General features: G+C 39.2%; 1 protein-coding gene across 2 annotated transcripts; it reads right to left on the bottom strand.

Moving 5' to 3' along the window:
- Nucleotides 1–52: 52 nt before the first annotated feature.
- Nucleotides 53–21939, bottom strand: ANXA11 (annexin A11). 2 transcript variants are annotated; one of them, XM_071563399.1, is made up of 15 exons: nt 21705–21939; nt 13109–13169; nt 11881–11993; nt 10177–10539; nt 9570–9657; nt 9089–9183; nt 8547–8660; nt 7410–7500; nt 7214–7293; nt 7023–7079; nt 6026–6119; nt 5201–5296; nt 2591–2649; nt 1907–2029; nt 53–782 (listed from the first exon to the last, which is right to left on the bottom strand). In XM_071563399.1, exons 2-15 carry the CDS (start codon nt 13158–13160, stop codon nt 723–725), a joined length of 1485 nt encoding a protein of 494 aa, XP_071419500.1. In that variant the 5' UTR covers nt 13161–13169; nt 21705–21939; the 3' UTR covers nt 53–722. The 2 variants fall into 2 exon arrangements, with proteins under 2 accessions (XP_071419500.1, XP_071419499.1); XM_071563398.1 differs by lacking the exon at nt 21705–21939 and adding an exon at nt 21196–21325.
- Between the last annotated feature and the right edge of the window lie 630 nt (nt 21940–22569).

Raw genomic sequence — 22569 nt, 5'->3', positions numbered from 1 at the left:
ATCACTCACACATAAATCAACATGAACACCAAAAAACATAGTCTGCAAAGACTTAGAGGACAGAGAGCTTTAATTTCATATTCTCTTCTTACATACATATATTTAAGGCACAATCCAAAACCTTTAAACATTAACCATAGAATCTCTACTCCTGTCAATATTACTATTGCCTCCTGACAGTATGTTTCAGGAAGAATGAAATGTGGAATCATCTTCCCTGAGAAGAATCAAGGAAAGAAAACAACTTGACACAACTTCTTTAAAACAGTCTCAACTAGACACAACAACTCAAGGCTGCCATCTCCACATATCAGGGAGTCAGACAGCCTGAAACCAACTCTGCATACAATATATATAAAACTTGCAATAAAATGGCACGCAAAGTTTATACAAAACACCACCTTAAATCATATGACTAATTTTTTTTCATAAACATTATTTCAGCATTATATAAGCAGAAAAGAAATAACAACCTGTCATTCATGGATTGCTGAGAGTGCTATACAGAATCCTGAGCAGATGGCACATAAGCTTGGTATTTTGGGCGTCTTTGGCATTTATTACCTACTATTTTTGAACTGAAGATATATGCAATATTATCTTTTGAAATGCAATTGCTTTAGAAGAGACAGGTCATTACATATTTACTTTTGGAGAAAAAAGATGCTTTACAGAAAAAACATGAAAATAGCAGCTTTTTTAAGAAAAGCTCAATGCTCCATTTAGTCGTTTCCACCACACAACTTGAGTAGGATTTTCCGGTAGTCTCCTGAAGTATCACCCTGAAAAGCAATCCAGAAAAAGAAAATTTGAAGAACAACCAAAAGAGGTGGAGCTAGAGCTGAAGAACTAAGAACTTCCTTTCCAGGGATGATTTGGCTCTACTTTTACAGAAATAAGCAGTAGAGTTTACATACACATAACTGTGCACATGCATGCCCCATATTTACTGAAAGCAAGTTTTGACCAAGTTCAGTCCATTAAATGGGTATGGCCTGTTCTGTTTCTAAAAGCTAAATTTTAATGCCAGATAAAAAGAGAAGTAGGGGGAGCTTTTCCACCAGTATCCCACCACTTTTTACTCATACATTGGTGGTTATAGGGCATGCAACTACTGTAGTAGAAGCACATCTTCACTCCAGAGTTACACACATGGGACAAGCTCTTGTCAGGTAGTCCTCTGTGGCACATGGCAGAAACACCATATAGTTGCTGACAAAGCAAACCGAGACATTTGGAGCACACCTATTCCTTCAGAATCTTGGAAGGATTCTTTCCAAACACCACCAAGTTACAGCCTCTCAGTGTCAACAGCAGAAAGAATAAATAGGGGCTTAACAGATCTGGCACACTCATTACCAGATAAATGAAAGTGGCACCAGTCAATTCCCTCCCGCTATCCAGGCATCCTCCTGACTGTTGCTACAGCTCTTAATAGCAGTAGGAATGGTGGATCAACTGCTAAAGAATCTGATATTTAGTCTACTTTCAAAATCTTGTATTTTAAGAGAAAGACAAGGCAATCCTTTACAAGATTTTTAGGAGTTTTACATTCTTCCAACACACATATGAAGTAGAGCACCATTGTTACTCAGCTGGATGACTAAGTGGTTTCTACAAGATCATATTCACAGACTGGGACAGACATCAGATTGAAACTCCTCTGGATCAATTTCCATTTCCTTCCTTGTCTGTTAGCTTCCTTCCCATTCCTAGCTCATCTACCCCATGCAAAAGCAAGTGCTGTCTGTTCTCTGCTGGGTCAGCCTTCACCCTCCTGACAAATGCAGCAAACCAACATAGCCAGCTGCACTCAGAGCAGCCAACAGCTACTCAGTGTAAGGACCCACGTTCTGCACTCATAAAGGATGTCACAGCAGGGAAGATAAAAATCTGCAAGTCTTACAGTGATATCTGAGTAGAGAGATCTGCCGTACATCCGCTTGTATTCTGCACGGATGTCCAGCAGGTCAACCTCACTGCGCGACACCATGATTCGAATCAGAGTTCTGTCCTTTGTTCCTGCGCCCTGAAACAAACAAAACAATGATAATGTGTGGAAATGCTGTATGATACAGTAGTGGTAAAACACTAAATCATACCCCCACAAATGCCTATTTACTAGCACAACCCCACTGACTTCAATAAGCTTGAACAGAATTCAGTACATCGTGCTTTAAGAAATCACATTTTGTGTTAGGACACTAAGCAATTTCTCCGCTAAAGAACAGTTTGAAGAAAAAAATGGGACTGACAGAGGTACAAGGGGACAGGAAAATTAAGTGAGTGTACTGACCTATTTATTTATTTGCTAGATCTCCCTACTTAAAAGACATAAATTTCAATGAGTTTTAAGCATATTTGTCTTTTACCAAGGGAAGACTTCGTTTTACGTATGGTTGTATTACTCCCTCTGTTAAGTAGATCAAATTAGCTAGATTTTTCCAGCCTTTCATAATAATGACTGCATCTTGTTAGTCATCTGCCCACTAAAACATGTAATTCCTTCAGACAGTTTATCCCAATGAGCTGTACAAGAATTTTAAAAACCCCACACTATAAATTTATGTAACTTGTCACAGGCACCTACCTTCATAGCTTTCTGTAACCTCTCTGCAAAAAAAGCTGGCGTGTTCTTGAGACACTTAACTGCAAAAAAGAACAGTATTACAGAAATCAGGCATTCCTCCTCACTCAGAGCTCAACTTTTGAGTTTAGCCTATATAGTCACTTAATGCTTTAATTTTAAAACAACGTACACTTGATACAATGCAGCTTCCCACTCCTTCCATTAGTCACAGAAATATTTTTTAATCCAAACAGTAGCTGCGATAAAGTTAAAGAACCTACACTTCATGGCTCAAACAAACCCTTCTGTCACTAGAAACCATCGAGTGTGAAGCAGCCATAAAAAACCTGCAAAGTCTAATGACCAGATTCTTTCTTATGAAGGAAAAAGAGGGGGTTGGGAGGGGGCAGAAGAGTTTAGTGGTGGTCCTGGCTTTTCTTAATATTGAATTTTCAGGTCATGCATGTTGCTAGGTGTGACAAATTCAAGTCTTGCCACAGTACAAATTAGGAAGCCACCCATGATAGAGAATCTTAGATGCTTCCTTCCCCTTAAGGGTGAGTTGTCACAACTGTTATTTTCAAGTCTTATTTTAGCCACCAAATTCATCAGGACTCCTGAAAAATTCCTAACATGCTAATTTACTAACGATTGGATTTTATATTTAATTAGTACAGTTTGTTAGAAATCTGAAAGAGCAAAATCTAAATTAAATTACTGTCATTTTAATCAGGATAATGAAAGAATCCTCCATCACTCATCAGAATTGATGCAATGTTGGTTACAAGTAAACAATCATGCAAACTGAGGCAAACTACAGAGAAAACAGACCACACTTTACATTTTATAGCACAGGAGGGTATCAAAATCAATCACGTAAGATCCACACAGAATCAAAGGCATAAACCTAAATATTATTTCACAGCAACACACATTCTATATAGGAAGAGGTACTTTTCTGAGTAGGAAAATGTAGATGAGAGATATCAGTTCACCACACAACTGTCAATGACATGTATAATACTATTCAAAAAGAAATGACAAAATGAAATGCATGTGTCTGTATCACTATATTTAGCTAAAACAACGCACTTGCACTTTAAGATGTTTAAAGGTGTTATTGTAAATTACCAGTTGTACAATCCAGAAAGCTTTAAAGAAAGCAAAATTAAATATTTTCAATTAGAAAACCTTTTTTTCCTGCAAATAAGATTCATAGAACAAATGATGTAAACATCACTGACTGATATAGATACATATAAATAGAAAAAAACCCCACAAAATCTATTCAATAAAGGGAGTCATTCAGTGACTATTAATGATGAAATGATACTGATTTGTTTGCAAGATACAGGGTCAGTTTTGAATCTGTATCTAAAAGGAGACCTGTCAAGTCACAGAAAAGATCCATTAAGTCAAATGACTTCTAAACTCAGAGAACAGTTTCTTTACCAAGGCAATCTTTTTCTGCAAACACTGGGAAATACCTCTTTTCCCTAGGTTTGATTTTCTAACAGTGCTTTCTGAGGTGACAAATTTTGAGTCCTGTAAAAGGTCTGCAAATGTATCACACACAATGAGCTAGACCCAGTTTAGGTCATTAAAAGACCAGTATAGAGGCACTGTGGCAAGTAGAGTAAGAACAGGAGTTACACAGTTCATATATGCACAGGAGAGGAATGAAAAAAAAAAGGCTTTAAAAACTGATTCCCATTTTGCAAGAGTTTGTTGCAAACTTCAATTAAAAAAATGTACTCTGGTTGAGCCAAATAGCCTCTCATATCTCATTTCCAAGTGATGTAAAGTTCATTTTTCCTATTTTGGTAGGAGTTTTCAGGGTTTGTGTCTGTGTGTTTTAGTTTTGGTTTGGTTTTGGGTTTTTTGTTACATCACTGCCATATACAAAACCAAAGAGCAACAAATTCAAAGTAGCAGCTCTAGGTACCACAGCATATTTACAGTAAGAAACGGAAAAAGAAATGGACACGTAGAGACAAAAGATGAGAAAGCGGTTCACAAGTATATGTAGAGTAAAACATTTCAGATAAAACTACTGCACAACAAGTGGAGGCCTTTTCTCAATCTCATGCAAAACAATGACGACCTCCAAAGGGACAACAGTAGATCTGAGGTAAGTTTTCACTCCTCAGAAGTACTGGAGGCAATTGAAAACAAAGATTTAACAAATTTGTAATCACAGGAAGTGTGGAAATAAATAACCCCTTTGCAATCAATTTTTTCATTCTATTAAAAGAGGTAGAGGTAACTAATCAGAGTTAATGCCTACATTTTGCTGCATTTCCAAGGCTGTCCCAAATACTCCATTCTCACTGACTCAGCAGCTGGTACAAGTTCTCTTCACCTCTTAAAACAGTGCCAAATATACAGATAATAATTCTCATTTTAACACGTGAAATTTAAATTTTGTAGTTGCCTGAAGCAAAATCTTCATCTGTCATTTTGAGGTGAATTAAGTGCACCGCTTTACCAACCACAAGTGACTACACAGAAAGCTCAAGAAAAGCAGGAGAGTGGAATTATTAACAAGAACATCATTAGCTGAAACCACACATGCCACCTAAGCCAGTTGTAGCAGAATACCAGGAATGAACTTGCTAAGAGGACACATACCTACTGCCAGCATGCCCTTTTCCAGGTCTCCAGACATTTCACGACATATGCTTTTTTCAATGTCCCGGTTACACATTCGCTGGTATTCACTGAAGACTGTTAATGGCAAGGGAAGTTTTCTGGAGTTAGCTTTGCAAAAATGGGTGGCACTGCTACACGCTGGATGCCTTAATTTCAATCACATTTCACAACATACTCACACAAGTTTTAGCATACCAAAGACTAATTTTGTGTTATTAACCATAATGCTCCATTTACACAGTATCTTGCTCCTTCTAGCTAGTCCTTATTTATTAAAGAGCTAGACCAAGAAACCACTCTAAGGGAAATGGTGAAAAATCTTTTTTTAGGAAAGGCTTTAAGTGTCAATAAAATTAAGAAGAAAGTATTTGGGTTCTCATAACACACCTCTTTCCTCCATTTAAGTACCCCAATACTCCAATTGCATATCATAAAAGTTCTGTGTATTTACTAAAACATTTCCACCACTACAGACTGATGTAACACCTAATACTAGCAAGTAAAAAGGGAAGGGAAGTTTGGAGGCATCTTGTGCACACAGCAGTATGCAGAACAGAAACAACTGTAGTTTTTCAATTCTTTTGTCTGAGAAACATTTGAACAACTATGACCTCTACCTGTTCTGATATTTAGGAAAGATGACTATTACGTGCAGCACTTGTTCACTCTTTTCACAGTAGAATTCACCCTCCTATTCATTGATATCTCACTGTGCTCATTTTACAGATGAGACAAATTCAGGCACAGAGTGGTGCTCTACATTTTCACCATTACACACAAAAGCATCAAGCTACTGTTTATTACCTGCTCTGAGGTGGGCCCTGCTTCTTGCACACAGAATGGCATTGAATTTGGATTCATCAGTTCCTAGACGGTTCTCTCCAGCTGCATACAACTCCTAAGCACAGAAGGGAATTCACACTTCATTACTCAGAAATGTAGTCAAGCTGAACAGCTGAGTTGCAGATTTGAATCCTTACAGCCTCTCTGCATTTTATACTTCTTTCTTAGCTTATATACTGCTGGAAAACATGAGCAAGCAATAAACAACAACTAGTTCTAACTTGTCTATCATATGCTCTGCTTTCATTTCCATCTTGGTGATGCATAACTGCTGAAACACAAGAGTACCAGATTACTAAGGGAGGGCAAATTATTTAGGAAAACACCTGAAAACTGTTCTTCCTAATAGTCCTTACATCTAGCTTTTTTTCTACACTTCTAGGTGTGTGCTGGGAAATTCTTGTCTTTTGCTAAGGCATACTATGTAGAGAGCTAATTATATTGCTATTTAAACAAGAGTAGCATGCTAAAACAATACAGGGTTTCCCTTTGCTATGCGGGGAAATGGAACATACAGGAAAAGTAACAGGGCAAGCACTACTAAGTCCAAGTACCTTATTTGCTGCAAAAATACAGAGTTCCTTAAATAACACCCGAAGAGCTAACGCAGGTGCTGAACAGATCAAACTTGATCCACACAAATATCACCTCAAATCTCTTAGGACAATTTCCTTAATAAGCAGCACAATGGCATCATCCAACACTTGGAAAAGCCAGAGAGCTGACAGAATGAAAGTAAAATATCCTATGGACTCTATTCCCAAGGGCATTCCCTCTGTAATGCAGCTACATGGCCTTAATGCTCTGTTAGGGTTTTTCATATCACTTCCATCCACTTAAACATAAGCATTACATCTGGGGAAGTCAAAGGTTTCTAAAAATAACAGTAAGCAGCAACCACACAGTCAAATTTCAGTGTATTGAGTTGACTAGGGAATGGTGAAGCGTTTCTACCAACCTGCACATCCCTTTGGACAAGAGACATGTCAACAGTTGTACTTTCATCTCTGTTTCCCTGAAAGAATTAGAAGATACAGACATGCTACTGATGAACTTTGACAAACTGTTTTTTCCAAATTAAGAAAAAAGGAAAAAAAAAAAAAGACAAACACACACAAACCAAATTCCAAAATCCTAGCAGGCAAGTACCTGTGAAAGTGAAACTAAAAGCCTCTGAAAGTGTCCAGATGTGTCACTTTTTATTGCTTCCTCCAGAGTTTTCTTAAATTCTGAAAAAGAGATACAATCACGAATCATCATACAACCCTGCTCATTTCCTAAATTCATACTGTCAGTCGGTGATTAAGTAAGAAAAGGAAGAAAATTTGGATGGAACAAATCTAACCTGCTTTGTAGACTCTGTTGAGTTCCTGAATATGCTCATTATTACGAGAAGCTAAGATTTCAATGAGACAATTTTCATCTGTGCCAACACCCTAAAAAAAAAGCGTAGGAGAAAACAGATTTCAGATTCTCATCTTTCTTCTACAACCTAGTATAAAAGAAATGTAATAAAATTATGTAAAAAACAATGCAGAATATAACCCTGTATAGAAAAAAACAAAGCAAGTAATTTAAATGTTACTTATGACATGTTTCCAAGACACAGCTATGTACTAAAGATACAAAATTCAACAGATAATGGCAATTATGAAAACAAACTTTGATTTTAAAAATGTTATCCTTCATGTCAGATGTTAGACATTTTAAGAATCCATTTTTTTATCACTAAAGAGGAATTTGACGATTCTAACAGGTAACTATCACAAACTAATAGATAACAGTTGCAATTACAATACAGTTAATATTATTTTATCCTCCTAGATACTTCAATACTGTGACCAAAGATCACATAAATATATGTACTGACCTTCATTCAAGCATTGTCTTAAAACACAAATATTTCACCTGGTTTTCTTTAAAAAAAACTAAATGTTTATAAAATAAGTACTCAGAACTTCCATAACATTTTAGAAAACGTTCAGCATGACATAGGAAAACACAGTTTTGAGGTGGGCGAAAAAAGAATGTATGGTCTGACCAAAATCTTTATGAACCTAATCTTCTGAACTGTTTTGAGTACCAGCTGTAAAATCCCTGGAAACCCTTAAGTTGTGTGGGTTTGTAACCAGTTCTATTATAGCTCTAAGCAAAACCCCAGAAAGAAAGGCTCCCCAGAGTGGCTCAATGGCTTAATTAAGACTATGCAACAAATGAACTGCAGACATTGTTAGAACTCAGTTTCTGCCATGAGTATTTTTTTTTACAGCACAAACCTATTAAATAAGGCTCTACCTTTATCCTATGGGAATTACATTTCTCAATTTTATTATCATATACCTCCAAGAAACAGAGTACAGAACAGTCAAACAGTGGGTTGAACATCTAGACAGAGGTAAGTCCAAGCTTTAAAGTGGCAACCAAATATTTTATCAGTTCAACTATTTCCTCTGTCTTATAAACTTCTATCTCCTACACAAACCTTGACAGCTTCCTTGATTTCATAAGCATCAAACATGACAGGTGTCTTCATCATTGCCAAGATTGTCCTCTCGAAGTTACCTGATAGCTCAGACTTGAGATCCTTGATCAAATCCTAATGAGAAGGAAAAACACATAAACACCAAGCTTAACAAAAGTAAGCACCAAAAATACGCACTTTAATTAGAATTCTTTATGCATAAGCACCAATAACTTATCTTCAAAGTAAAGCTGTTTCACTTAACACTAAACCAGAATAACGTAATATGTACATTGAGGAAACAAAGGTTCAATTAAATAGACTGAACAGATCAAAGGGTGAAAGTAATCATATAGCAGAGAAACTGCTTTATATGTTTCAGCTGAAACACTACATGAAGCATCCAAGAGTGGGTAAAAAGCAGCACCCTGAACAGGCTACAGCTTACAAACCACCTTTCCCTAAAGTTCTTTCCAATCTTTTTATCCACACACTACATGTTATGACTTCCACTGAAGGCATGTAGGCTCTTATTCCTTATTCCTTCTGTTCTCATTTTTTACCTTTCCATAAGCTGTTTTGAAGGAGAGCATTATCTGCTGCCGTTGCTTGTTCGAACGACTTCCAAGACAATCAATAATGGCTTGCTCATCGGTTCCTGTATATGCACAGATACCACAGAATGACTATTGTGTCATACAAGGACTCAACTTTCTGTTTCCATTTGATCCTAACTCTTCTAAACCCAGCTGAAGGACATGTATGCCTTTAATCCATCTGCGGTGTCTACTCTTGCGTATGACCACAGAACTTCAAGCTCTACTCACAATCAAAAATATAGTTAGAATTAAAAACCAAACCCCACTAAACCAAACTCATTATGTTGTTTATGCCTACATGAATTTTCAGTAATTCTTCTGATAACCTTGGACAATCACATTATACTATCCCACTCAGTACATATGTAAGAATGGAGAAAGATCATTGCTGAATCAAGCTGCAATTCTACTTTTAACTGAAATGTAAAATCCACAGACTGCTCACCTAATCCCTTCATGGCCTTCCTTAAGACTTCTGCGTCCTTCAGAGGGTCAAAACCCGGTGCATCAGTGATTGTGCCTCGGTTTCCATGCTAAAACAAGATCAAGTTGTGCTGCGTATTAGTGCTAAACAGCAAAATAATTTGTTTTACTACTGTGGAAAGATGAACACTGTTACCAATTTTCTTTGTTAGAAAAGTAATAGAGAAAACTCAAAACAACCCTACCTAAACCAACTAGTTCCTTTCTATACACAAATTAAGAGAAAATGCAGGGTGAAGAAGGTTCACTGATATTAAATCTGCTGCAGAATTAATGAAGGTTTGATGATACTGTACTTACACTGGCAATAGTTTGTAAAGCTAGGAAAGGCAAGATTCATTAAATTTGAATTCATGCCAAATCTTTCTGCTTGGATAACAGGGTAAAACATCATTTGTTTCAAGCCATACGCGCCTATGTTGCTTGCATTTGAAAAGGTTCTCTCTCTCTGCTCACCCAAACTTCTTTTTAGAACTTTCTTTTCAGTTGGGAGGATCGGTTTACACTAATATAATGAAGAAAATGTAGAGAAACATACACATCTTAAAAAAGACAGCAAAGGCTCTTACTGTTACAGGAGAGACTGCAGGTCCTGTAGTTCCTGAATAAGACGGCATAGATGGATTCACAGCTGGACCTGGTGGATAATTTGGCATGGGCTGCTGCCCTGGGTAACCTGCTGGTGGTGGTACTGGGTAGCTCATAGGCTGCTGACCAGAGGGCGCTGGTGTGGGCTGGCCTGGCATGGGACCACCTGGATATCCTGAGTAACCTGGTGTTCCTGATGGCGGATATCCTCCATAAGAGGGCTGTTGTCCTGGTGGAGGTTGCCCAAAGGCACCTGGAGGGACTGGTGGATAACCCCCAGGTGCTGAAGGGTACATGCCTTGTGGTGTATTTGCCCCTCCAAAGGTCCCTGCCAGGTTGGATGCCTGCAGTGACAGACAGTACAGCAAGACACAGGAAGGGGAACAAACAGTTGAGTTTCAGTAAGATGCTTAACACAATACAATCTCCCTCCTCACCAACACAGAGACAGTTCCACATCTTCAAAAGAACTTGGCACTAATCATGTCTTACTAAGCAGGATGGAAAAAACCCTGCCCATATGCAGTTGACTCTTGCTTTACTGTAACCACCAGCTGCCATATATGAAGAAGCAGAGCCAACACACACATACCTGCCACTGCATCCAGCATCACACACCACTCACATGGAAGCACACCAGCAGCAACACTCCTCTGATTCTAAAAACTTAGACCAAATAATCCCAGCAACACAAAACTATGCTTAGCCCTTCTCTGTCCATGGCTGCCTTGCATGATCACACGATCACCTGAGTGCAAGTGTCTTACTCCAAGAAACTTTTGGCTGTTTTATGATATACTCAAGTGTTAGTACATTACAGCTTGCTGGAGTTCTCAGGCTACATTTGGAAAAACTTCCGCAGAAACTGCCACAAAGATACTCCACATCAATATCATCTCCCCACGTGACACACTCAAACTCTCTTCTACAGATACCAGAACTGACATGTGATGACTGCAGTGTTATCAGAAGCTAGTACTGTGGATATTGCCATGTGCACCATATAGATTGTTGCTCATTTTGCCTGTTGGCTGCCAAATCACTTCATTTAATCACTGCCTCAGAAAGGCATCTATAATGCAAATGTCTTCCTGCAAACTGCATTCATTATGTAGCACAACAGATTTCTGAAGACTAAAGTTGTCAGAAGTGTCACTCACTCATGTTCTATGAAAAAAAAATCACATTGGAAATGTCTGCATTTTCTTCAATGAATGCAAAAGTTCCTACTTCCATCTGTTAAACATCAGTGCTTTTAAGAGGCAGTTGATCCCATTCTTCTTTCCAAGGATGAGTCATTGATACTACCTTACTCTGACTGGTCAAAGCCCAGGTAACAGTCAAAATGTGGACTGTGTTTGTCCATGTGAATATATTAACAGTGGATACCTTGTGTTACTAGTCTTGGTCCCTGCTCCTCTACACAGTAAAAGCAAAGTTATATTAGTTTTATGTCCATGACTCGAAGTTAGACTGTTAAATCAACATTTAACTAGTGCCCTGTTTCCCTAAAGGAATAGCTTGCAGTAGCCATTTTCTTCAATACATAATATTGAATGCTCAACACCTGAATAGATTAGATATAAAGGCACAGAATTCAGTGATAAACTTCTCAGTGATAATGCCAGAAGCACATTACACTTAAGGAACTCACAGTAAAACACATTAAATGAAAGCCAACTCACCATTGCAGCCATCTGGTTGGGATTGAACTGGCTGGCATAACCAGACACATTTTCTAGACCAATTGGAGGTGGATTTGAAGGTGGATACGCAGCACCCCCCCAAGGACTGCCACCTGAAATCAAACACAGGTGTGCTGAAACAAGAAACTACACCTTCTAAAACTTCCTACTACTTACATTTCTAATGTGTGTTCAACATTAGCAGGAAAATAACTGAATAGGTGCAGCATAGCACTGCAATTATTACATAGAGAAATCTCACTGGATATATCTAATCATGTTCTAATCTATAAGTGCTCATTTAAAACAATTCCAAAACTATTTCAAGGTTATCACTTCAGATTTAATACTGAAAACACCATATTTTGACTAGAGAATAGTTTCACTTAACTACCAAGTTCTCTGGGTATTCCAGTAGGAAGAACCTATTAATTCCACTTATGCTGTTAATTTGAGAGATGTCCACAGAGCATGACAGTCCATTCACAAATACCCAAGTCATAAACTTTGGCTGCACACAGCAGTATGGCCTAACTTAAGCCAGAATACTCTGTTGAGAAATAGCATTTACCCTCCCCACTAGTTTGGCTTCTGACTGTGCACTGCCTCCCCTTCCTCAGTTACCTTAACTCCACATTCCACCATATCTGCACAACTCCACTCCTTTCTTTCTACCAACAGTACTAACAACTGTAAAGTTCATCCTGATAACCAAGCAGTAGCTGCATACTTCATCAACTTAATATTAATACAATTGCTACCCTTTTTAAGAGCCCTCTGCCTTCCATATGCAATCATATGCCTAAGAATAGTGAATTAAGGATAATTAAAAAAAAAAGGCACCTAACTCTTTGTGGAATATGGTTTTAAGTTGTGTGACTGATTGCTCCCCACACTCATTTTTCTCACCAGCTACCTTCAAGATTCTGTACCAATAGAACACTGATCCTTGCCACTTATTGAATTTGTGCAAATTCTGACATGTCCTAGTGCTGTCTGCTTCATTTGAGATGAATGAAGAGGGACCTTATATAAGCACACAGCTGAGCACACATATTAGGTAAGTCAGAATCCCCAGCGCTGAAGAAAACAGGATTTAACAGAGGGTACAGAATGCTTTGGTGAGTGAAGAAATGCCTCCCAAGTCTTATTCTTCGTCCATGCCACCTTTCCACTCCAGATAGCACCACCACTGCCATTTAATGTTTGCTTCATCTAAGCAACTTACCTGGGGCTGCTGGTGGATATCCACCCGCTGGAGGATAGCCCGGGTAACTCATTGCAGAGATCTGAAAAGTATGTGTGAAACAGTTATTTTCTGTAATGCTTCACTCATTATCCCACATACAACTAAGAGGCAACATGCATGCAGCAGCCAGTTACCAAAATTTAGACAAACTGCCCATTTTGCCCATGCTTTTCTCTGAGAAATCTCTCTACCATTTCCTTTTGCTGGTGTAATAAGCATGTCCAGATAGCCAAGCAGATGTAGAGTCACTCCTCAGACTACTTTTCTTATTTGTTCCAGTTGCTACTTTCTGCTTACTTTGTCTACTATGTTATTAAGGATGTATTACTTGAACATGCTTCCTTTATTAAGCTATTAAAATCTCCAGAAGTTTGCAGCCTATACAAAACAGTTATTAATCAAGAGTAGAAAAGCATCTGACAAGCAAGCCATATCTTAAAGTGAGAAACTGTGTTAGAAGGCATCTAAATGCAACCGTCTGTGAAAGTGCAAGGTCAGAGTAAGAAGCACAAGGGATACACCTTCATGCTAACAGCACTGTCAGAAAATATGAAGGATTTACTGATAGGATAAGATCACTAGAACAAATTGGATCTCTCAAAATGGACAGTGCCTCTGTCAGCACAGAAATGCAGAGTCAGTAGCTGCCCAAATAGAAATGGAGGTCAAAAAGGAAGAACAGCTAATTGAAGGACAAAGTGAAAACTGTCTTCCAGAATATAAAATGTCTTTGTTTAAACAAAACAACTACCAGGAGGAATGGTAAAAGTAACTCGAGGAGTTGTTCCAGATGAAGAAAACATTCACAATGAGTCTTAATGTTTTGAAAGTTATTTTTAGTGACAGTCTATTTTTAGAACTGCTCTGCAAACTACCCCTTCCCTTTCTTTTCCCTCTTTCCCCTAAAGCACTACCTTTTTCATCTGGTCTGTTTTGCCATGTTTTGGATTTCAGCTGTGGAGTTTCCTTTTGGATTTTGTTTGGGTTGCAGGGGGTGGGTGGGTGTGTGCTGTTCTTGTGCCGTTGTTTCCATTTTGCATAATCATGTTAACTTCCCTTTCTGGTTTGCACGGTTCTTTTGCATAGCAAGAGTGGAAAGGAAAATACAGTTCGGAAGTCTTCAATTTATATAAAATCTCTTTGGACTTCATACTGGGTGTACTCATTTAAATTTAAAGAGAGAAAAATGAACTAACAGAAACTGCAATGAACAGAGGAGACCAAAAGTTATAACCCTACCTTACTTCTACTCCAGTATGTAAAGTGTCTAACAGACTCAGTAAGTGAACACGGCTTCTCAGCAGGTACAAGTGCATGGAAGTGGAGAGGGGTAAGCAGAAAAAAACCCCAAAACATTAAAAAATAATCAAGAGTATGGCACTTCAGAGCCTCTCTAATTCAATAATAGGCTTTACATAATAAAGCATAAAAAAATAAAAAAAACCCAGTTATTTACCAAGTTATTAAAAAACCAAACAAAAAACCCCACTATCTAGACTCTTAGAATGCAAATAGTCAAGGCAGCCTTTGGGTTTGGTTTCAATGTGGTTTTGGTTTTTCAATTTATTTTTTATTGTTGTTACATTTTTATATACAAATTATTACAGCACTGAAAAGAATTTTATTTCTTGAGGTGCAACCATAACTACTTTTTCAGTTATTTTTTAGCTTCACATACAAACACAATAATGACAGGATACTAAAAAAAAATTAAGATGCCTTTTCAATAAAGCTTTAGGTACAAATTTAAAGCAAAGGCTTGGTTTTTCCTATGGTAGATAGTGGGAAGTAATGGGATAGGCCTTGTTTTTCTCAGGAGGGTTTTTTGCTTGCTTTTAATTCTATATAGAACATTCATTTTAAACTGAAAAACTGAAAAAAAACCAAACTAGAAGAGCCTTTTGGCAATTAAAGCTGAGAAATAACAGCTAACTTCATTAGCAATCTGAAAAAATATTACTCTCTCTACAAAAAGGTTCCACTTGCTTCTTTCGAACACTGTATTTATTCAGGACCTTTCCAAGGGGTAATTTTCCCAGGCTGGTTTGATTCCATGCAAACTAGATCCACAAACACACTGACTTCTCACATTCAAAAAACCTCCCTAATGACCAACTCTTCCATACTTCATCAAGTCTCGGTTGGCCAGTTCTCTAACTTAAGAAATACTAACACAGAAAGTTAACTTTCCCAGCCATTCCCACAACTTTGTCTCCACTTCATCTTCTAATCCCGTGTTCCAAACTTTCAGCTGATACATCCAAACACCTCAGTAAAATTGTTAGTGATGAGCAGCACTTGCTTGCTGACAAAAAAGTGGTGACAACAGGCCAGGAAACAGAAGATACAGAAATCCACCCTGCTATACAAATATTGCATGGGAGGACACAGGAACAGCAAGGTCTGTGTTTGCTCAGTCATAAAAAAAGTTGTGCATAAGAGGAGGAAAAAATCCAAACAACCAAACCACACATGGAAAAGAGGGAGTGCCTTGAAGAAAATACAGAACAAATACTGTTAAGGTTCTCTCCCCACTCCCAGTGTTCAGTCCTGGAGGTTGACCTCAGAACTCTAAATAAAAGCCCGAGTTTTTACTCCCACAGTGAACATTGATTGCTATCTTGCTTCATGCTCAGGGTCTTGAGCATTTTCCTGCTGCTTGGCAAAGCTAAGAGGGAACAGACCTGTTCATAAGAGATTAAATCTCTGATATACTTTCAACAGGAATCTTGAAAATACACTTCTCTATGACAGAGCTCAGTAGAAGACTACAGATGGAGGAATTTGTAACAAATATACATATCATGATGGCAGAACAATAAAATTGTGACACTGCCAGAAAACTTCTGTTTCAAGGTACAATAAAAGTAAGCTCAGTAAATGGATTCATGCCCTTTGCCGGCATTTATTTAGTGGCTGCTGTTCAGGATCCAGCTATGCCAAGGTTCAAATAATTTGAGGACAAAAAGCGGATGAAAACCCCTGACCTTTACTTGTTCAAAATAATTTCTTTAATTATGCCCATTTCACAAGGAACATCGTGTAAATTTAAACCCTTGGCCTTTACTCCTCCACAAGGTTAATTACCAGGCTGGAGTAGAAAAAGCAACCTAAAGCTATAAATTACAGTACCTGCTCTGAGACTGATCCCTGATTGTGAAACCAGCAGAAGAAACTTTATTACCTTACGATATGCTGTTGTTTTTCATCAGATATGAACTAAGGCATCCACCGCTGTGCTTCAAGGATAGCATCATACTACCTAACTGCTGTTTTATGAGTCTGAATAAGATTTATCTTTGACTTGTACACTGCAGCAAACAAGTTGTTCTCTCCTGCATCAGGTGTAGTATTTTTCATCCTGACAGATAAAAAGCCCTGCAATTTTGGTTTCTTATTAAATCTCCTGTGTGACTCCCTGTCTAGCCTTCCTTTCACTTACCAAAAAATAACAGCTTAGTAGAACAGGTTTTTCTTCCAACAGGGCTGAGTTCATGTCACCTAAAACTCAGGAAACCTCTTTTACACAGATCTTATCACTCATTGTTAACCTTTACTGGACTTCACCCAAGAACATATATTTAAAGAGCACTAACACATCATCCACTTCCTACAGAAAAGGTTTCCTTAAAAAGACCCAAGCCAACTCACAGCCTTGGTAAAACAGAAAAAAATTCCAATAAGGTTTTTTTTAAAAAACCTGTCCATTTCAATTGCTTGCCAATATTGCAATTCAGGAGCATGGGCAGTTTCAATAATCCTGCTAATTCAGTATCATCATAATATTTATTATAACAGAAATACTTCATTGGAAGATAATGTAGCACTTTTTGACCTGCTGGCATAAGCAGGAAACTGGAAAGAGCATCACAAAGGCAGCACTTGCAAACCTTAGTCAAAATAAAGTAGAGCAGGAGAGGTGCCAGTCCAACAAAGAAAAGCCAAATAGGAAGACAGACACATAAACCACAAATGAGCTGTAAAAATGTTATATAAGAACATTCATGCAACATTTTCAGTGTCAGAAACCTTACACATGTTCAAGGCAACAAAACTGAAAGACCTTAGCAACTGAGATGCAGCAAAAATATGAGTTAAATCCAAGAGGGTGATTTCACTTTGGTTTCCTACTCTGCCCTAATCCAAGTGCTTCCCTTTGTAGCACACTCTTGCAATACTGTCTTTGGAATATTTAAAACACACAGTCAAAGCATATATGACAACACAGAGTAAGACACTCTCCAAATAACAAAACGAGCAAGAAATAATACTAAATTAAGTTCATAAGATGTTAGAAGACATAACAGAATGACAATGCTCTATTTCAAACTCCTAACTTGTAAAAGAAATAATTTGTTGCAAAAACCAGTCATGCTATAAACAGTCTGAATCATGTGCCCAACTGACTAATGCACCAGAAATTTATGCTCCTCTATTTTAAGTTCCACCATGCAAGAGCAAATTTTTACATCATTTGTGGAAGTCAGAATAGGTACATACCAATTACTCCATGGACTAAAGGAATAGTGTAACATTCAGTACTCTAAAACAATTACTAGAAAAATACCTGATTGTTCTTTTCACACCAATGATTTTTAGTTAGTTACATCGATGTACCCTACACTGCACACAAAACCTCTGTGCTCTGCACTAGGCTGACAGCCTTGGGACTCCACAGATGAAAGAGAAAAATATGAGTGTGCAAAAATACTGTTTTTCTTAAAGGTGATGGCTTTCCTGCCTTCTAGATAGGGAAGGCCTACACACGCAGCTGTCCAGCAACATTAGGCAGATTACTACTCATCAGTGAGCAAATGGACACGCCCCCATTCACTCTGAGCTATAAAGAATTATTGATTTACAGTTGACTGATTCTTTCCAGGAATAGATTCAAGAAAGAACCAATTTAGGGTAGCAAACTGGAAGGACAGGTATCTCACAACAACTAAAAACAAGCAATCTGAAAAGAAAGCAAGACTACAGCCTTGAAATCCAGCCTGCACTTGAAATCAGCAAGTTTTAGTCCTTAAAGCTTACTGTTGAAAAATAAGTACTTTCCCCCTCAAATCCTAATATTTGTAAGATGCAATTATTCTCCTAGCCAAGAGAAAACTGAGTATTTTTAAAACACTGTCAAGTGTAGCCAGTAACCAACTACTTAGACTATAGATAGATGCACTGTTTACATAACGAGTGCAATTTTCCAAGCTTCAAGTTGTTATCTCTAGCAACAATAACAGGGATATTCATACTGTCTGCCTCAGGCAACTTATGCACTCAATCTAGAGCAACTAGCAAGGCCAAAGTTCAAAATCTAACATGCCTTTTTACCCAAGTCAGAGGTCGTCAGGATGCAGAAATTAATCACAGTGAGTATCACTTCAAATGCATGCTGACTATATGGCTACAGTAATGTTTAGCACAAACAGAGGCCTTCAGAAGCTTTAAAACTCATTTGGATTTTTAGTATGGGATTGATTTGGTTAACAGTTCTTAAATCTGCCAGAACTTCAGATCCAAAAGCTTGAATCTGATGCCCACTCTCCTGCAGCTGAACTGAATTAATGGCTCCAAAAAAGAAAGGAAATAGTGAAATCCAGTGCTTCCTCAAGAAAATAGCTAAGCAAAGAACAGAATGACCCACAGATGCCACTTCCCCAGCGCCCTCAAAAAATTCTCACCACCCACACCTTGCAGTAAAAGGGAAAAAATACCCAAAACCACTTTTAACGCTTAAGAATAAGACAACAACTTCTCTCTCAATCAGATAATCCATAAGGGAACAAACAGAGGCAGTATCTGGGAAGGACTTATTTCCCTTTCTTTGTGTATCTTAGAAAAGGACATTGCTACCTATTGGACAGCACTGATGGTCTGCCCTGCACAGGAAACAGCCAGGCAGTGGGGCTACATGTGGTAGTGTTTGTCTTAGTCTAACTTTCCACAACCTAATGACTCGCAATGGTCCACACTCAGCATCTGTGACAGCTGAATAGTATGGATACAATTTCACACATAAACACAAAAAAAACAGCTCTAGCATAGGCAGGATTGGCTGCCTGGTCATCACAACTGCATAATAAAAATTGTCTCTTAGAAAGACACCAGTGAGTCCCTACTCTGACCTGGAAGTGACTCCAGGCCTGCCCTAGACAGGATCTAACCTGTTACCAAGATTTTGCAGCGAGCTCTGATAAAATCTGGAACAAACAGGGAACAACAATAGAAGCTCTATTGTTATTGCTGTCCTTTACTTTGCTTATCTACCACTTTTACCACTGCATTACATTCTTCCCAGCTTGGGGAACCGCCTGAAGCAAATTCAGCGCTTACATCAAACACACCTGCTTTCAAATAAACTGGCAAACGCAAAGAGAGGACCTTAGTTTTGGTGCATGACAACAACTTCCACTTCAAATAGGGGAAAGTGTTACTCCTTGGAGGGTAAACATGCAGTCTTTCCCTTTTTTTTTCTTTTTTTTTTATGCCAAAAACGTCCTTGGCCACATTCTTAAAGAGAAACTCAAAAGTCACCACACACCGCTAACGAGTCTCTGTTCTTATTTCCAGTAGTTTCTATAACACATTTTTAAAATATACCCAGTAAAAAACGTGTTTCAAGGTCATTGACATAAATGAAATAAACAAAAGAAATTACACTTGTGCTATTATTCAATTGTATATTTAATTTAAGGGAAGCCTCTAACTGCAATTTGAGGCTGACAGAAAACTTGCTATGGAGGATTACATAGAGCCTTGCTAAATGCAAATGAAACTTTCAAATCGTTCAAAAGCTCTGCTATTTCTGTAGCCACAATTAAACCATCTGCTGTTTTCAATTATATGTCGGCTTTAACTATAGCTTCCTTTTTATCCCTAGATTGCTATCACAGAACTAGAACTGTATGAGCTCTGTCTTAGCTCTGATCCATGAACAGACCCTCTGGGAGGTCCATCTCCTGAAACTTGCAAGACTCTAGGAAACAGCATCTCCTGTAAACTTCAAAGCAGATTCCTTAGCCTAACTTTTTAGAGTAGATCCAATTTTGTTACCTAAAACTACATCTTTACAATGTTTTCATTTTAAATACATAAATGCCTCCACAAACATAGCCGTCCCACTGCATTGTATCTTTTAGTGGCTTTTGACATTGAACAGAATTTTCAGTCTAATGAGTCAAAACCTCTGGGGGCTACAGAGAACATACTAAAGAAGTGACAAAGCATATGAATGAATGTGATAACTACTCCAGAACTTTAAGTACAGATTCACAGAGACATTTTAGCCTCTGCCCTCATCAGACAAGAGACAGATGCATAAATATTGTTGACATAAAATCATTAGGCCCTGCCTAATCTTGCTGAATCTTTATGGTGTTCTATACAACAAATTCTATACAGTGCTTTGGGAGCAGGGGGGAAAGAAGTCACAAGAGTACCTACAGAGGCACTTTCACGAGGAAAGAAATTCAGCAGAAATGCAGCAGGGGTAGGGCCACAGGTGAAACGGGAAGCAATGCTCAGTGTAAGTTATCTGCTGCATCAGTCGGAGGAGAGTGGTCCACATGACTCTTAAAGCGACTTATAAAACAGGAAATTATAGACATAGCCAAGCTGCGGGGGAAGCGGTCACATGCTCACTCACAGTAGTTTTGTACTGTTTCTGCTGTTACCAGGAGTGCTCCCGTAAAGCACTGACTCACCCGACACAAAATAACTGTGCTGGGGATTGTCAGGGAACGAACCTCCCACCGGGGCCAGGCTTTTATATACGTAAATCCCTAATAACCAGCTCCTACATCGAAAAACATTGCATGCACCAGCACTTTCCTTTTGTCTCTCTCCACACCCCACCTCAGACTTTCCGCCCAGTGCCTGTCCCGGTTGAGGCTGAGCTGCCCTCTCGCTGCTGCCACTCCCCTCTGAACACAAGTCCCCAGCGGCTCCTCCTCACCAGGAAGGAGCTTCCAGGAACTACCATTAATCTATTACAAAGAGAAAAACATATCCCACGAAAATACTCCCTTACTGCCCAGAAACAGCATGAGGACAGAGAGGAACTTCACCTTTCTGAATATCGAGGTGTTCGTGTCGTTTTCTGTCACACACACGTAGCAAGACTCTGGAGTTTTGTTTTTAAGGCACTTAAGTGTCTTGAAGGCACTTAAAGACACTTAAGTGTCCTAAGACATGTTAAGGACATGCTATATAAGAAATAGTAAAGCACATTACGAGTAGTTTGCAGAAAGGGGCTTTCGGGGGAAAAAAACAAAAAACCAGAAAAACATTGCGTAATGGCCACCCTACCATATTAGCCCGCTTTCTAACTGTACACATCGAAATTACAAGCTCGAGATAAGCTACGCGCACAAAGTACCGAACTGCAACTACAACAGCGAAACACTCCTCCTTCGAAACCACCCCATCTCCCTACAAGCAGGAGTCGTTTCCTGCGGACCGCGGAGCTCCGAGCGCCCGGACCTCCCTCCGCCAGCCCCGGCCCGCGGTGCGGCCCCCCGGGCCCCGCACACACGCACACGGGCTGCCCCCGCCACGAGCGCCGTCCTGTCCCTACCGCGGGTGCTCGGGAGACGCTCTGGCCACCGCCCGTCCCGGCTCTGCTGCCGGCGCTGCGTGCCGGGGAGCGGCAGGAGGAGGAGCCGCTGCGGCCGCAGCTCCTTCGCCCGCCCCGCTTTGGCCGCGGTGCGAGGGAGGGACCGGGGCGGACGGGGCAGGGGCTGCGGCTGCAAACACAGCCCGGCAGCGCTGCCCGAAGGGCGGCTTCCAGCGAGAGGCTCGCTTGATAAAAAGCAAAACAGACGGGAAGAAAAGGAACTCCGCCCGTCACGTGGGCGGCGTGGGCATTCCCCGCGGGATGGCACGGCCCAAACCAAACCGGGCGCTGCCGTCCCAGTCAAGGTTGAAACATCGGATTTAAACCCCGAAACTGACTGTTCTCACCAGACGTTTAAGAAAACGTGCTTTCCAGGCAAGGTGGGACAAAAGACCCCATTCTGTTGTGTATAACTTACTGCTGCTTCAGTAAAATTCTTGAAAAAATTTAGAGGAAGATCGTTCATGTTGATCTTTTCTAGTACAAACAGTACTAGCTAAAGGCTTCAATAAACATCTTTTTTCCTACATGCATTCTTTAAAGATGAGTGAAGTTGCTCACTCACATGGAAGCATTTAGAGAGACAAAACAAGATAATGAATAAGAAAACGGACTAGCATTTTCCAACTAAATTTCGTTTGCCAAGACATTAATCAAAATAGCAAGCACGGCATTATCTGACTGGATCAGAGCATTATACAACTTAGGCAGAGAATGAACTCGTCTTTGCAGCTGGGATTTTTGTGAGAAGGGTCCAGCACCTCCTTTCCAACACTTGTTTCCTTAATACATATGTGTTTTAAAGGGCAATTTCATTTAGAACGAA

This window comes from Pithys albifrons, chromosome 9, assembly GCF_047495875.1.
Source record: "Pithys albifrons albifrons isolate INPA30051 chromosome 9, PitAlb_v1, whole genome shotgun sequence".
NCBI lineage: Eukaryota > Metazoa > Chordata > Aves > Passeriformes > Thamnophilidae > Pithys > Pithys albifrons.
The sequence above is the reverse complement of the archived record's forward strand: the minus strand, read 5'-3'. Positions and strand labels throughout refer to the sequence as shown.

Bases quoted from the DNA above. Each gene is read 5' to 3' on its own strand.
- ANXA11 (XM_071563399.1), bottom strand. From the start codon at position 13,160: ATGAGTTACCCGGGCTATCCTCCAGCGGGTGGATATCCACCAGCAGCC. The intron at 10,540-11,880 runs GTGAGTTGGCTT...CTGTCACTGCAG, and splicing joins CCAACCAGATGGCTGCAATG to GCATCCAACCTGGCAGGGAC. The intron at 7,501-8,546 runs GTTTGTGTAGGA...CTTTTTTTTTAG, and splicing joins AAATCAAGGAAGCTGTCAAG to GGTGTTGGCACAGATGAAAA.